Source organism: Nymphalis io, chromosome 27 (genome assembly GCF_905147045.1).
Source record: "Nymphalis io chromosome 27, ilAglIoxx1.1, whole genome shotgun sequence".
NCBI lineage: Eukaryota > Metazoa > Arthropoda > Insecta > Lepidoptera > Nymphalidae > Nymphalis > Nymphalis io.
The window spans coordinates 7,185,419-7,201,422 of record NC_065914.1 but is presented as its reverse complement, the minus strand read 5'-3'; the positions used below and the strand labels follow the sequence as shown (position 1 = coordinate 7,201,422).

The following is a 16,004-nucleotide window of genomic DNA, read 5'->3' as shown; positions in this document are numbered from 1 at the left end:
CGATGGTTGACATTTCTTACAATGCCAATGTGTAAGGGCGTTTGGTGACCACTTACCATCAGATGGCCCATATGCTCGTCCGCCTTCCTATTCTATAAAAAAAAAAACTTGGACACCAGCGAGCCCCACATATCCCCCCACTGTTCCCGTGGGGAAACGCGTAATGTGTTTTTCCAGCGTTCAAAAAAATAAAATAAATAAAAGGCCCTCTCATTACAACCCGCGCTTAGACGGATGACGGGATATTACATTACACACTCTTTACCCTCCCAATGTTGACGGCCGAGGTTCGGTCTCATATAAGGCGCCTTATTTTGAGCCCTTAAGTGGGCTTCCAACATCTGACTGGGTATCGAAGACGGGGAGTCTGTCAAGCCATTTGGGCCAACAGCAGTCATTAAAAAACTTAATAATATTTACCCATATATCAGCCTTCGGGCCATCGTAGTGTCGTCCCTCAAACAACTCCGGAGCCGCGTATGGCGGACTCCCGCACCACGTGGACAGCGCAGCACCAGCTGTGTATTCATTACTAAAACCGAAGTCAGCTAACTGAAAAATATAAATATAATTTGTTATTTAATAACATTATTATAATATCGTTATTTCTTTATGTTATAATTCGTTTTATTGGTGATTGCTTAATTTATTTTAGAAATAATTATTATGAGATTATCTGCTTTAGTTGTTAATTTTAAGTGTTTAGTTATGGTGGAATTATTTCAATAAATAAATTTAAAAGTTATGTTTAGAAATAAACGGTAGCAGCGTGGTGGAGTAAGCTCCAATTCTCTCCAAAAGAAGGAGAAGGCATTTGTTACTTATTTTAGGATTTATTTGGACTCTACTACCACTTACCAGGTGGAGTAGTCATTTGCCTTCCCGGCAAATATAATTAAAAAAAATGGATTATAGTATAGCTTCCACTGACCTTAATATTCATATCTTTGTCCAGCAACAAATTCTCCGCCTTCAAGTCTCTGTGTACGACACCATTCGCGTGGCAGTATCCGACAGCCGCCACCATCTGTGCAAATGCCCTCGCCGCTTCTGATTCTGGCATACGCCCTTTTGAAACTAAGTGATCTGTCAACAAGAGAAACTTGTTTTAATATAAGATTTTTAATAAAGCCGAGATGGCCTAGTGGTTAGAACGCGTGAATCTCAACCGATGATCGTGGGTTCAAACCTGGGCAAGCACCACTGAATTTTCATGTGCTTAATTTGTGTTTATAATTCATCTCGTGCTTGACGGCTAAGGAAAACATCGTGAGGAAACCTGCTTGTGTCTAATTTCACTGAAATTCTGCCACATGAATACACATGTGGCAGAATTTCAACCAACCCGCATTGGAGCAGCGTGGTGGAATAAGCTCCAAACCTTCTCCTCAAAATGGAGTGGAGGCCTTAGCCTAGCAGCGGGATATTAACAGGCTGTTACAGAATAAAGCTTCTACTGCTACTTAATGAATTAAGTATAAAGCTACATATGTTAGCAAAGCTCATTTCTTCTGAAAATTGTAATTTAAATTCCATGTAATATGTCTACCTTATATTTATTTTTTTCCTTGTTAAATTTTAGTATATATTTTTAAAGCATACTGGAAAAGTTTATCCAAGGGCACTTACCAAAAATTTCACCGTTAGGCGCATACTCCGTGACTAGGTATAGCGTGTGACTGCTCTCCATAACCTGAAAACCAGTTTTTTTATTTATCATTAGACGATATTGCAAACTGCAATATTGTATTCTCAAGTTACTGTTGTTAGGACTTTGTGCAAACCCGTCTGGGTGGATACCACCCACTCATCAGATATTCTACCGCAAAACAGCAGTACTTGGTATTGTTGTGTTCCAGTTTGAAGGGTGAGTGAGCCAGTGTAATTACAGGCACAAGGGACATAACATCTTAGTTCCTAGGGTTGGTGGCGCATTGGCGATGTCGCTTACATCGCCAATGCGCCACCATGGTTAACATTTCTTACAATGCCAATGTCTATGTGCGTTTGTGACCACTTACCATCAGGTGGCCCATATGCTTGTCCGCCACCCTATACTATAAAAAAAAGTTGATTTTAACTTAACGAGGAGCGCCACGGGATCGCTTTCGCATGCTACCGTGACGCTCTGACGAATACGCCACCAACCTTGGAAACTAGTTACACTGACTTCACCCTTCAAACCATAACCCTAAACTTCTAGATAATGCTTTGGTGGTAGAATATTTGATAAGTGTTTGGTACCTCCCCAGATAAGACCGAAAAGAGACATAGACAGTTTTTATTACTTTTTATAGTTTTGACATATTATTGCAACGGGTGAATGGGTTGTTTGAAAGTACTCATACATACATATTATTTTCTTGAATAAATACTAATATCCTACGAAAATAAAATTAAAAATGTTGTATATACTGAAATATTATAAGTCTGCTCTTAGGGATTTTTTTAAGTTATACGCGGGTGAAACTGCGGTCACAGCTATATACATACAGGGTAATATGTCACGATCCTTTTAAAGGGTTATAGTTCAGGACAATAGCTATCAAATGACCCCCAAAATGCTTATGCAAAAGTGTATCGTTTTCGAGTTATTAATTTTTTAATATTTTTTTTATTTAAAGGATGTTTAAGATTCTAAAATTCAATAAAAAAAATCAACGTATTTTCCCTATTTTTTTTTTTTTGTATTTCTTGCTAGGGTACATCCTAGTTAATAATAACCAGTTATAAAACAAAAACAATCTTCAAGCATTTTTAAATTACAGATCCAAAACTGTACAACTTTTCGATTTTTAATTTTGATTCTTTAAGTTACTCGCATTTTTTTGTAAAAATCACTATGGCTCTTATCGTGCGGATCATTTTAAAAACATCTGCGTTTCCTTAGCTATCCATCGGTACATAAAAAGTACAGTAACAATCATAAACTCAGGAGAAAATTAGATAACAAAGAGACCAGGTAGGAAATTCTAAGAAATGCTATTGTTAAGAAATTAAATCTGGATCAAAGACAAAAGGACCTCAATGCAAAGTAGTTAAAGATTATTTTTAATAGGGGTAATAGGTAAAAAAGGAGAGATAAACCAGAGCTGTTTGTGGAATACTATTATCTATTCCTTTGAATTTACCGTCATTTTTTCTAATTTCCTTTTATCTCATTTCTTTTAGGAATAAGAGTAATAAAACCTTGTCGGGGTACATAATACTCACTGTACTTGCACTGCTCGTATAGTGTGGACGCGCTTTAGTGAATATTGATCTCTTAAATTTTTGAAAAAAACCGCTTCGTTTACTGGACTCTGTTTCTTACAACTTCGTGACTCGGCTAGCTAAAAGGAATTTGTGATTTGTGTTTATGATAACTTGGCGCGTAAAAAGGACTATTATGAACAAAATTCTTCTCGTCGTCCGTACTCTAATGAGGAATACGCTGACATCTTATTTTGCTATGGATATTGTAACGGTGACGCCGCAGCTGCTCGTCGTGAGTATAATCGTCGATTTCCGGATCGCCGGACACCTGACAATAGTGTCTTTATTGGTGTGTATCGTCGAATTAGAGAAACTGGTCGCGTGCAAAGGAGACAATCTGATTCCGGACGCCCTCGTGTCCGTTCTCCAGACGAAGAAGATGTAATTATTCGTCATTTTCGAGAGGACCCTACAGTTTCCACCAATATTGTGGCAACTGTTGTGACTGGGCGTATCTCAATGGAGAGTCTGGTTTACTGTCCACGCGGCTGGATTGTATCCCTATCATTACACACCCGTACACGTGATTGAAGAAGGAGATCCTGCAAGACGTTTAGATTTTTGCCGATTTATGCTACACTGTGATGCAGAAAATCCCAATTTTTTGAGAAAAATTTTATGGACAGACGAGTCAAAGTTTGACAAAGATGGTATTACTAACTACCACAATATTCGATATTGGTCTCAAAAAAAACAGGGAAACCCTCACAAAAAGCGATTAAGCGGTTCCCAAAGACGTTTCTCGGTAAACGTCTGGATGGGGATTATCAATGATAATCTTATTGGGCCACATTTCCTACCTGATAACTTAAATGGTGAAAGTTATGAAAGTTTGCTTAGAGAAATCCTGCATGAGTTACTCGAAAATGTTTCGCTGAAACTTAGGCAGAGAATGATATTCCAGCATGATGGTTGCCCCGCACACTTTCGAATGTCCATAAGACAGTGGCTAGACAGCAATTATCGTAATAGATGGATTGGCAGAGGAGGACCAATCCCGGGGTGCATGTCAGTCACCTCCACGTGGTGCACCCTGGGCAACGGGGTCGACCAGCAATCCGATGTTTTTCCGGAATGCTTGTCGATCGCGGCTGAGACTGACGCGGCGGAAGTGTCGCGGGCCGCTCCTGGGACTTCTCTGTTACGCAGAGTTGACCAGCGAGCGGCTCCGTGGCAAATAGGAGGACTCCGGGGTCCTTTTGGACCGCCGGAGAGAGAGAGGAGGAGTTGGTCTCCGGAGTCCTTTCGGGCTGCCGGAGACAGGAGTAGAGGAGTAGAGGAGGAGGGAGAGGCGGGTTCGTCCAGTTTCGGTGTCGATGCTGGGCGGACAGACTTCGGTCACCGCCTTCTCAAACTCGTTTCCCCATCCAGGCGCCAGCCTGCGGTGGGACCGAGGGCCTTGCCTTCACCAGCCGGGTCGAGAGGAGAAAACCTCAATAAAAAACAACAGGTGGGTCGCTCACCCAAAGCGACGGCCGCAGGTGGGGTCGCGGTGGTGTGCTAACGCGTTCCCGTAACCCCGCCACCATGCGGTGAGAAGGAAACGAGGAGGTTTTAGTGGGTAGGACGGTGGCCTTCTGCCCCGTGAGTCCCACATACCCGTCCCGGTCGTGTCCGGGCGGCAGGCGTAAATGCCTTTCCTCCTCGAAAAAAAAAAAAAAAGGAGGACCAATCCCATGGCCAGCGAGAAGTCCAGATTTGACTCCGATGGAATATTATGTCTGGGGGCATATGAAAAGCCTGGTTTATGATGTTTCACCAGTACAAACAATTGAAGAACTCAAAACAAGAATAATGAATGCTGCAAATTCTATTCGACATAGCTTGAGTAGTGTTGTAGTAAAAAGTGAATTAAGAAAAAGAATGCGTATTTGTATACGAAATAGGGGATCTCATTTTGAACACGAATTATGAATAATAAACAGTGTAATTTCGAAAGTATGGAGTAACTAAAAAGATTAAGTATTTTGTTTTTGATTTAAATTCAAAATTGCAATGACAGCTCTGGTTTATCTCTCCTTTTTTACCTATTACCCTTATTAAAAATAATCTTTAACTACTTTGCATTGAGGTCCTTTTGTCTTTGATCCAGATTTAATTTCTTAACAATAGCATTTCTTAGAATTTCCTACCTGGTCTCTTTGTTATCTAATTTTCTCCTGAGTTTATGATTGTTACTGTACTTTTTATGTACCGATGGATAGCTAAGGAAACGTAGATGTTTTTAAAATGATCCGCACGATAAGAGCCATAGTGATTTTTACAAAAAAATTGCGAGTAACTTAAAGAATCAAAATTAAAAATCGAAAAGTTGTACAGTTTTGGATCTGTAATTTAAAAATGCTTGAAGATTGTTCTTGTTTTATAACTGGTTATTATTAACTAGGATGTACCCTAGCAAGAAATACAAAAAAAAAAATAGGGAAAATACGTTGATTTTTTTTTTATTGAATTTTAGAATCTTAAACATCCTTTAAATAAAAAAAATATTAAAAAATTAATAACTCGAAAACGATACACTTTTGCATAAGCATTTTGGGGGTCATTTGATAGCTATTGTCCTGAACTATAACCCTTTAAAAGGATCGTGACATATTACCCTGTAACCCTGTATATAATCAACTCGAACCTGCGACTTTCATACCGCCCCGTACACCATTGCGCTATTTATGCTTCACTGTTTCACACTTAATTGGTCCTCTCAACACCAGCAGGGCTTTTCTGTCAGAACAAACTCTCACTCACCACAGAAAACGGTCGTAAAATGTCAGAAAGTGACCGTTATAATAATAACATTACAAGAACACACGCATCAAAATAGTATATCAACATAAGTCGGTTGTCAACAAGTACTGACCACCGTTCGTTTTCACACCATACCTGATAAAGTCTTACGATGTGCGGATGCTGTAATCTCTTCATGATTGCTATCTCCCGGAATGTCTTCTTCAAGTTGTCTTCGTCCAATCGCGATTTGTCTATTATTTTTATTGCTACCTGAAAGAAAACAATACGTAATATTAACTTTTGTTACATATATAAAATAGGCAGAAAACCTGGCTAACTTGTCGTGGAAACTGCAACAGTAGAAAATGTGACGAGTTAGCGCTACCCACGAGGTGGTCTATTTTATATAAATAAATAAATCTTCTATAAGTTAATGGTTCGGTTTTTTTTATAGAATAGGAAGGCGGACGAGCATTTGGGCCACCTGATGATAAGTGGTCACCAAACGCCCATAGACATTGCCATTGTAGGAAATGTTAACCATCGCTTACATCGCCAATGTGCCACCAACCTTGGGAACTAAGATGTTATGTCTCTTGTGCCTGTAATTACATTGGCTCACTAAACCTTCAAACCGGAACACAACAATACCAAGTACTGCTGTTTTGCGATAGAACATCTGATGAGTGTGTGGTACCTACCCAGACGAGCTTGCACAGACCTCTACCACCAGTTCCTTTACAGATCATGCATAAACCATAATAATAAATTCAATTATCTGGATTTATTTTTCTTGCCATTAAAATAAATCAAATGTAAAATAATTTGTCACCATAAATGTGTATATTTATTAAATTTTAATTAATCTTCCATTTTAATATTTATTCGTTATTATTCTATGTATTTTTGATTTAATTATCTGTGAACACTTGATTTGTATATAATTTTTTTAATGTGATAATAATTTATTGTATGTCATAACTGTTTGTCTTCTTTAGATTAAATAAATAAATAAATGAGCCGAACTTCCCTCTCGATAAACAATGGCGGCTATTCCGTGAAGTTCCACTAATAACAAAATTTAAAACGGATGGAGTGTACTTAGGAAGCTGGTATTTCGATTTCAATTTAATAATTAAATTATTTATTTAAGTAAATAAAAACCCTAGAGTTAGATAATACTGCAAACAAAATTGTGTACAATCTTTTGGGTGTGTAAATAAATTATTATTATTAATTGGGATTTAATTTTCAAACAGGAATTGATATTCCGTCATATAATCTTATGATTAAGCCGAGATGGCCCAGTGGTAAGAACATGTGAATCTTAACCGATGATCGTGGGTTCAAACCCGGGCAAGCACCACTGAATTTTCATGTGCTTAATTTGTGATTATAATTCATCTCGTGCTTTACGGTGAAGGAAAACATCGTGAGGAAACCTGCATGTGTCTAATTTCACTGAAATTCTGCCACATGTGTATTCCACCAACCCGCATTGGAGCAGCGTGGTGGAATAAGCTCCAAACCTTCTCCTCAAAAAGAGGAGAGGAGGCCTTTAGCCCAGCAGTGGGACATTCACAGGCTGTTACATCATTACATTACATCAATCTTATGAACCTTTTCACGTTAATCTTATTTAAATTAAGAACAATATGGCCGTGTGTGTTTTTTTAGTGTATATGTTAGTTTGTCTATGGTTAAGCAGCACCCAAGCTGACAAAGCTTATGGATGTCAAGAATAAAAGTTAATATTAATAATTTGATGTTATAAATACAATAAATAAAAAACTTCAGGTATTGATAGAATTTATAATTAAAAAAAAACGATTAATAATATTTCTTAAATTAATTAAAAACTAAAGGCCTTAGATTTTAAACGTCATTCAGCGACTTCGTTTATTTTTATATAGAATAGGTAGGCGGACGAGCATATGGGCCACTTGATGGTAAGTGGTCACCACTGCCCATAGACATTGGCATTGTAAGAAATGTTAACCATCGCTTACAGCGTCAATGCAACCTTAGGAACTAAGATTTTATGTCCCTTGTGTCTGTAATAACACTGGCTCACTCACCCTTCAAATCGGAACACAACATTACTGCTGTTTTGCGATAGAATGTCTGATGAGTGGGTGGTACCTACCCAGACGAGCTTGCACAAAGCCCTACCAAAATACAGTACAACTAGTCTATAAGCAACGGTCGTGAAAAATCAGAAAGTGATACGCGACATTGACCGTTATAATCATAACATTACAAGAACATACGCATCAAAATTGTATATCATCATATGGTTGATACCATTTCACGGGTAAATAATGAAGTAAGTTATCACAGAATGGCACTATGATGTCTCTCTTTCTGTCAATATCGATTTGACATTGGAAAGAAGAAGACAGCATCGTTTAACAAATCACCCTGATAGTTTAGTTGCTAAAATAATTATAATTTTATTCAACGATAAATAATATATAATACTAGCTACCCTTTTCTTTTTAACGCTGGAAAAACGCATTACGCGTTTCCCCCACGGGAACAGTGGGGGGGTATGTGGGGCTCGCCGGTGTCCAAGGCGCCGAGTGCGCCCCGAACATCGGAATACCCACTAAAAAACCAGCGGTACCCTTTCCGTCGTAACGAGGGGGGCCACGGGATCGCTTTCGCATGCTACCGTGGATAATACTAGCTACCCTGAAAAGAAGCAATATTTACATTTTTTTTAATTTTGCGTTTCCATGATTACTTTAAATCATATTTGTTGACATACCGCCTGCAGCGCCATCTACAGGGTCTAATTGTGTTTGGAACCCAATGAAACATACACACAATATTTCATCCAAATCGGTCCAGCCGTTTAGGAGTTAAATGACAAAAACACATACCGAAAAATTATATATATTGAGATAATAAAGTTAAGAAAAAAAAATAAGAGTATTACGTCTAGTATGAATAGACAAGATATTTTTTTAATCGTTAAATTACCATTTCATTATCCTATTTACATGAAATTAATTTTATCATCTTCAAGCGTAAATTTGTCGACTCCTGCGCAAGAAAATTGCAAAATATGATAATTATACAAAAAATATATTATTATTATTTATTTAATAGGAACACTAACAATGTACATATTAAATGGTGGCACACGCCACCATACATTCACAGAGAAATAATCAACTTCTGATATGTATATCAATTATAAGTGTACACAACATTCACAAATATCGTGTCAACATAAAATACATTAAAAAATAATTATTATTGACCTATGCTTAACACAATATAAAAAAAACATCCAAAAAAAAAAGTTAAATAAAAAAAACAACAACAACAGGGTCTTAACGCACTATTTTGATGATGGACTCGCTGACAAAAATTGTTAGTAGTGTATTATGTGGTTTAAGAGATTAATAAGCTTCAATGCCGTTTCACTGACTACCATTGGCACGCGATATTGATGTTTAACATATATGGGCGCCGCTTGGGGGGAAGACTCGTATACCGTGACGGCTAACGGCGTGACGCTCCCTTAAATAAGTATAAAAAATGAGTGCTTCTTGATTTCAACGCTTTTGACGGGCCGGTTGGAGTAGTTGGTAGATACTTGCCTTTCACGCCGAAGGTTGTGGGTTCCCACCCAGGACAGACATTTGTGTGCATGAACATGTCTGTTTGGCCTGAGTCCGGGTGTAATTATCTATATAAGTATGTATTTACAAAAGAAAAGTAGTATATCAGTTGTCTGGTTTCCATAGCACGAGCTTTGTACAAGCTTAATTTGGGATCAGATGGCTGTGTGTGAAAAATGTCCCAGGATATTATTATTATTATTATCTACGAGTTTTTTTTAAACAATCTATATATTATTAATAAACAATTGTCTAAAGTAATTAAATTAGAAAAAAATATTATAAAATTAAACTAAAACTTAAATAAAAACAAAGTATACATTAAAATTTCAAATGTCAACGTCGAAAATCTTTATTCAATATAGAAGCGTTACACTTGCTTACTGATTGTCATAAATCTACCACCGGTTCGGAAATAAACACCTCAGACCCGAGAAGAACCGGCGAAAGAACCTTAGCGAGTTTTTTTTTATCTTATTCTTTACAATTACAGGTTATATACAACAATAGAATTGTATTTTTTTATTTGAATCTAATATCTATAAAATCATTGGTTGTGTAATTTCCTTCACAAAAGCGTTTTTTAACGATTCTTTTCACAATTGAATATTTTTGAACGATTTCTAGGATACTGTTGTAAAAGGGTAAAAACTTTGTCCCAAAAAATACTCACTAAACCTGTTTAATCTGATGCTGATGATGGAAACTAGTGAATTATAAAAACAAACGGTACATACAATCTTACCGACGCATGGATTCGAACCCATCATCTTCAATTAAGATTCCCGTATCTATCCACTGAACCATCACATATATATCCTCACTAATATTATAAATGCAAAATTGAGTTTGCTTATTTGTTTGTTACACTTTTACTTCTTAACTACTCTACATGAAATAATTATTACAATCATAGCTTATATAATAACGTCTAAAGATAATAAACCATACTCCATAAGACCAGCTAAATATCGGCTACTGAAAAGCAGACGGTGAACCCGTGACCTCGCCAGAAGTCTACTTCTGAAGGACTCGACCTCGAGTCCGAGGTTACATTCACCTCGACCCGATTCAACGAGAGAGAAGAAATTATTTACTATGCTGGTTTTACTTGTATTATATATTATTGTTATGTAAATATATGCTTTGCTTATTAGGTAATATATATCTAATAGAGGTGTATGTGCCGTGAACTGTATATATGTATATATATATATATATATAAAACAAAAGAAACATAAATACCAGATAAGAATAACCACAGAATATCTATATAATAAATATAGACTAAAAAATTTTTATTTGTTATCATGATATCGCAGCAGAGAGCATCAGAGCGCGGCAATACTTCGGATGCATTAAATATTAATTCAAAGGCGCAAGAGCGGACGTCTGAGAAGGCGTCGTCACGAAATCACGAAAAAAATGAAAACGAAGGTGAGTGGGTTCGTGTTGTAAAGCGTAAGAGGACGTCCCGTTTCAAAGGTATAAGGGAGTCTGCCAATGTGAATGCGGAAACAAAATTAAAAGCAGCCGAGAGCATGATTCCGTTGTTTATCTATTATTATTATTATCACATTTCCGTTGTTTATATACAATTATTGTTTATGACAAAACACAAATAACTATTAAACCTGAAAAGAAAAACACGAAAACCTCGAAGGAATACTCATCTTTCAAGTTTTATATACCTAGCAGTAAATTGTCTTTATTTACAAATAATGAGTTATGGCCGGAAGGAATATATTTTAGAAAATACATATTATTTAGACATGATAAAAAGGCTACAGTCAATCGTGAGAAAAATACCTAAACTATGCAACAGTCTTATACACAGAAAAATCTGAAGTTGGTGAGTTTTAACTGTAAATCTCTAAAGAGATCAGTGGATAGCGTGAGAATTTTGTGCGATTCAGCGGACGTGGTGGCATTGCAGGAAACCTGGCTTATGCCATATGACCTAGCATATCTCAGCACTGTGCGCGATGAGTTCGAGTCTACGGGTACCTCGGCGGTGGATACGGAACGTGGCATGTTGCGCGGCCGTCCAACGTGTTCTGCGTGCGGTCTGTGGGAGAACTACTCCCGACGAGCATACAATGCTCTGCGTGTTCAGTACAACAATGTGCTGAGGATTTAATTGAAGAAGCCTCGATACTGCAGCGCGTCGGCAATGTTTGCGGAAGCTCGTGTAGATGACTACTATGCGATCATACGCAAGCGGACTGCGTCCACTATGAGCAGATTACTAAACAGCTAAAATAAACTCCTCAACACACTGACTGCAAAGCTGGATAGTCCCCTCTGGAGGTGCTGGGATCGTGCCCACGTATTACTAACGTAGTTTTAAGAATTGTTGTAATTAATTGCTTTGTTTTTATTTTTATTTATGGTTTTTTGTTTAAAATTAAATAACTGCTTGATTAAAAATTTTATATTAAATTATAATAATAAAATATTAAATATAATGTTAAAAAACTATTTAAATTAAATTAAATTTTAAAATTGTTATTGATAAATATTATTATCTAAAAAAAAATGTAATTATTTTTTATTATTGTATTGTATTTTAAAATTTGTAAAGTTAAAAAATACGTTTTACTAACACTATATGGGCTAGTCCTGAAATAAAAAGTTTTATTATTATTATTATTATTATAGAGCGCAATCCCAAGCGATTGATTACACCGTACATGTAATCGTTAATCTGATTACATTTTATCCAAGTCTATTACGATTCAGTCGCTGTTTGCCAGGGAGCGCATCGGAGACGCTCGAAATCTTACGCTTACTCTTCTGACGCTCGAAGTCTCAGCCCTTAGCTTGTACCGAGCGCTAAGGTTTTTTATTTTATACGTAGATGGACGGTTATATGGATCACCTAATGGTCATCTTGCCCATAGACATTGGTGATGTAAGAAGTATTAACGCTTGCATCGCCAATGCGCCACCAACCTTGGGATCGAAGAAATTATGTCCCTTTTGCCTGTAGCTTATACATCAATAGTAGAATCTATATATTTCGTTATATTCCCTATGTAAATCTTATATATTAATTTGTATATGTAAAATAATGTTGAAATATTTTAAGTTTATTGCGCTGTTAACCAGGAAATGTAACGCCAAGACTTGCTACTTGCATAGCCTTGAACTTCGAGACGAGTTAAAAAGAGTTTTCGAGTCAGATACAACGTAATTTTGTTTTAAAAAATGAATTGAATTCGAAAATCGCATTCAAGTTAATAAACATTTAAGATGGTTAATTAAACAAAATGGCGTCGTATGTTTTGTTGTTGCGGTTTTCCGCAAAACTAAAAAATAATTTAATCAACGAAACGGTAAATGTCTACAATAATAAAAACGGTAGTTCGATCACGGATTAACATTATAACATTTAATATATCTGCTAGCTGTAAAAAGTATTAATAAACGCGACATTTTAATTATTATTGAATAGGTACGCGGACGAGCATATGGGTTAGCTTATGGTAAGTGGTCACCAACTCCCATAGACATTGGCATTGTAAAAAATGTTAACCATCGCTTACATCGCCAATGCGCCACCAACCTCGGGAACTAAGATGTTATGTCCCTTGTGCCTGTAATTACGCTGGCTCACTCACCCTTCAAACCGGAACACGACAATACCAAGTACTGCTGTGTTGCGGTAGAATATCTGATGAGTGGGTGGTACCTACCCAGACGAGCTTGCACAGAGCCCTACCAACAGTAAATAGTATAATGAATAAACTCAAAACAAATGCACTTATTTAAAAAAATCTATCACCTGCCAAAAGCTTCATTATCAGCGAGCAACATGCTGTGCATACATATACACACACGTGCAACATGCTGTATTTTATTTAAAAAAAAAAATTTGATTTCCCTACGAAAATTACAAAAATGTAACCCAAGGTACCAAAAGTTCCTATAAAATATTTACTTAGATAGATCATTGTTCAACTCGGACGAAGTCAGGGCGGGCCGCTAGTAATATATAAAGCTACCACCCGTTAGGAACGCTATCCTACTGTATAAGGGAGAGCGAGAAAAAAAAAACTTTTCAGGCTATAAATTAAGAAAATACCAAAAAGTCCAAACAAATCAAATTGATTGAAATCTAGCTTTTTTATGTCTCGTGTTCAGCCAAGCGCTCGCAGGCAACGACCCTCCTTGGTGGTAGCCTTGTTCAAGAAAAAAATACTCTCGAGTACCGATAGCAACAAAAAATACTATTCCATTATTTTTTTGTTTTATTCACTGTAATAAAACATTTAAGCCTACATCATTTTGTATTTATGGTTCTATTGCTGATTAAAGCGATTGTGTTATAATTGATTGCGATCGTGATTGCAAGATTACTGAACCATTTAATAACAATAGAGTAAAATAATTCTTAAAATACTCAACACACGTACACCGATATTTTCAAAACATGTATATATACTAATGTTATAAATGCGAAAGTAACTTTGTCTGTTTGTTACGTGTACTTGGCTAAACCACTGAACCGATTTTGATGAAATTTGATACGAAACAAGCTGGAACGAAAATGAAGGACATAGGCTATTATGATATATCATTATACCTAACTCCTGCCTTTTCCTCTCTGCCAGGGGGCATTTCGTAGGTTTTCGTTTTCGCGAGCGAAAACAAGTGAAATGCAATCTTATAAATTGACGATTCAAAATTTCTCGTAAAGTCTACTTGAATATACTTTTCTAATTTATATGTTGGAGGGTAGCGGTATTCATACATACTGCTACTACCTCTACTAATTGAAGTTATTATTTATATTTCATTGCGTTTTTGATTCGACTATCAAATCAAACTGTCAGATTGAATAATATATACTGGGATAGCGTGTAATCAGACATAAGACATAGAACTTGCATCTAACCTGTTTTTTTTCTGACGTTACTATTAATATTACACATTGTAAGAAAATGTTTGAACTTATACTAATTATCATATAAATTTTACGAGGTACAGTTAACATAACTATACAATACAAATCCTTACAAATATTATAAATATGAAATTTTGTACGTTTGAATGTTTGTTACACAGTCACGCAAAGACGGCTGGATGGATTTTGATGACATTTGGATGAGAATAGAGATAGCATGTATGACATATATTAAGTCGGTCAGACTGCCTAACACCTGCTCGGAGGATGCTAGTATATCCTTTTAAATAAATAAAACAACTGTTTGATTACTGATTTTGTTTTTTTTTTTTCTTTGGTAGATATTGGCGACCATTAATATTATCAATAAAAACGATTTTGAAAAGAGAACGCTGTATATTTACTATATATATCAGCCATGTTAGCGCTTAAAGCACTGAGCTATCGCGCTTGATTTCACCGCGAGAGGCGCTCGTGTAGAGTGAGGTCTATAGAAAATATCAAATGTCATTTAAAGTTTACTGTTTGCGAGCTGATTGTCGTAAAGATTATGCCATTCCTGATTATTTTTAACAGACACTGTATACCAAAAAGCCAAGATGGCGTATAGGTTAGAAAGAGGTAAAAAAATTTGTCATAAAAAAAAGCGTGAATCTTAACCGATGATCGTGGGTTCAAATCCGGGCAAGCACCACTGAATTTTCATGTGCTTAATTTGTGTTTATAATTCATCTCGTGCACCGTTAATGAAGGAAAGCATCGTGAGGAAACCTGCATGTGTCTCATTTCATTGAAATTATGCCACATGTGTATTCTACCAAACCGCATTGGAGCGTGGTGGAATAAACTCCAAACCTTCTCCTAAAAAGGGAGAGGAGGCCTTAGCCCAGCAGTGGGACATTAACAGGCTCTTACTGTACACCACAGTTTTAAGAGAGTTTCGTCTTACGGTAACGTATGTCTTACATTTAACGGAACAAAACGGGACAGCGAAGCAATGAGACATAAATTTTATTTTATTTTTAGCAATAATTTTAAATCAAATTTATTAGCCCTGCCTTACTCTCTAGCGGCACTAACTGGCTTCCCCAGAAATGAAATATGTAGTTTTTGAGTTTATCGCGTTCAGACAGAAAGACGCAACGTGAGGACTTTATTTTATAAGAGGCAGAGATATTCCTCATATCCTCAGTGTACAAATTAAACAACACACAGAACTAGCGTGTAGATCACTCATTAAAAACAATACGCATGAAATATTTCCCTTGATTAAGTTTTCAATTTAAAATTAAATAATTTTTACAAAAAGAATCTGGTCATAAATAAATAATTATTTTATATATTATCTTCATGTCTTCTTTATATATTTTTATGTAATAAAACTTATTTTGTTTGTATATTTCTAAAAACTAAGTGGCAAGGATTCGTAAATCTTAACCGAAGATTGCGGGATCAAATACGGGCAAGAACCGCGGTCAGGG

General features: G+C 36.4%; 2 protein-coding genes across 3 annotated transcripts in view; both read right to left on the bottom strand.

Moving 5' to 3' along the window:
• Window positions 1-16,004, bottom strand: part of LOC126778824 (uncharacterized) — a 63,141-nt gene that overhangs the window by 6,530 nt on the left and 40,607 nt on the right. The window lies entirely within an intron of this gene.
• The window catches only part of LOC126778779 (serine/threonine-protein kinase par-1), a 50,555-nt gene that overhangs the window by 20,590 nt on the left and 13,961 nt on the right, over window positions 1-16,004 (bottom strand). For both annotated transcript variants that reach the window (XM_050502418.1, XM_050502419.1), the window contains exons 2-5: window positions 6,136-6,252; window positions 1,630-1,693; window positions 932-1,086; window positions 421-552 (exon numbers count right to left, since the gene is read on the bottom strand). In XM_050502418.1, coding sequence (XP_050358375.1) covers window positions 421-552; window positions 932-1,086; window positions 1,630-1,693; window positions 6,136-6,252 — 468 coding nt within the window. The remainder of the gene's footprint in view (window positions 1-420; window positions 553-931; window positions 1,087-1,629; window positions 1,694-6,135; window positions 6,253-16,004) is intronic.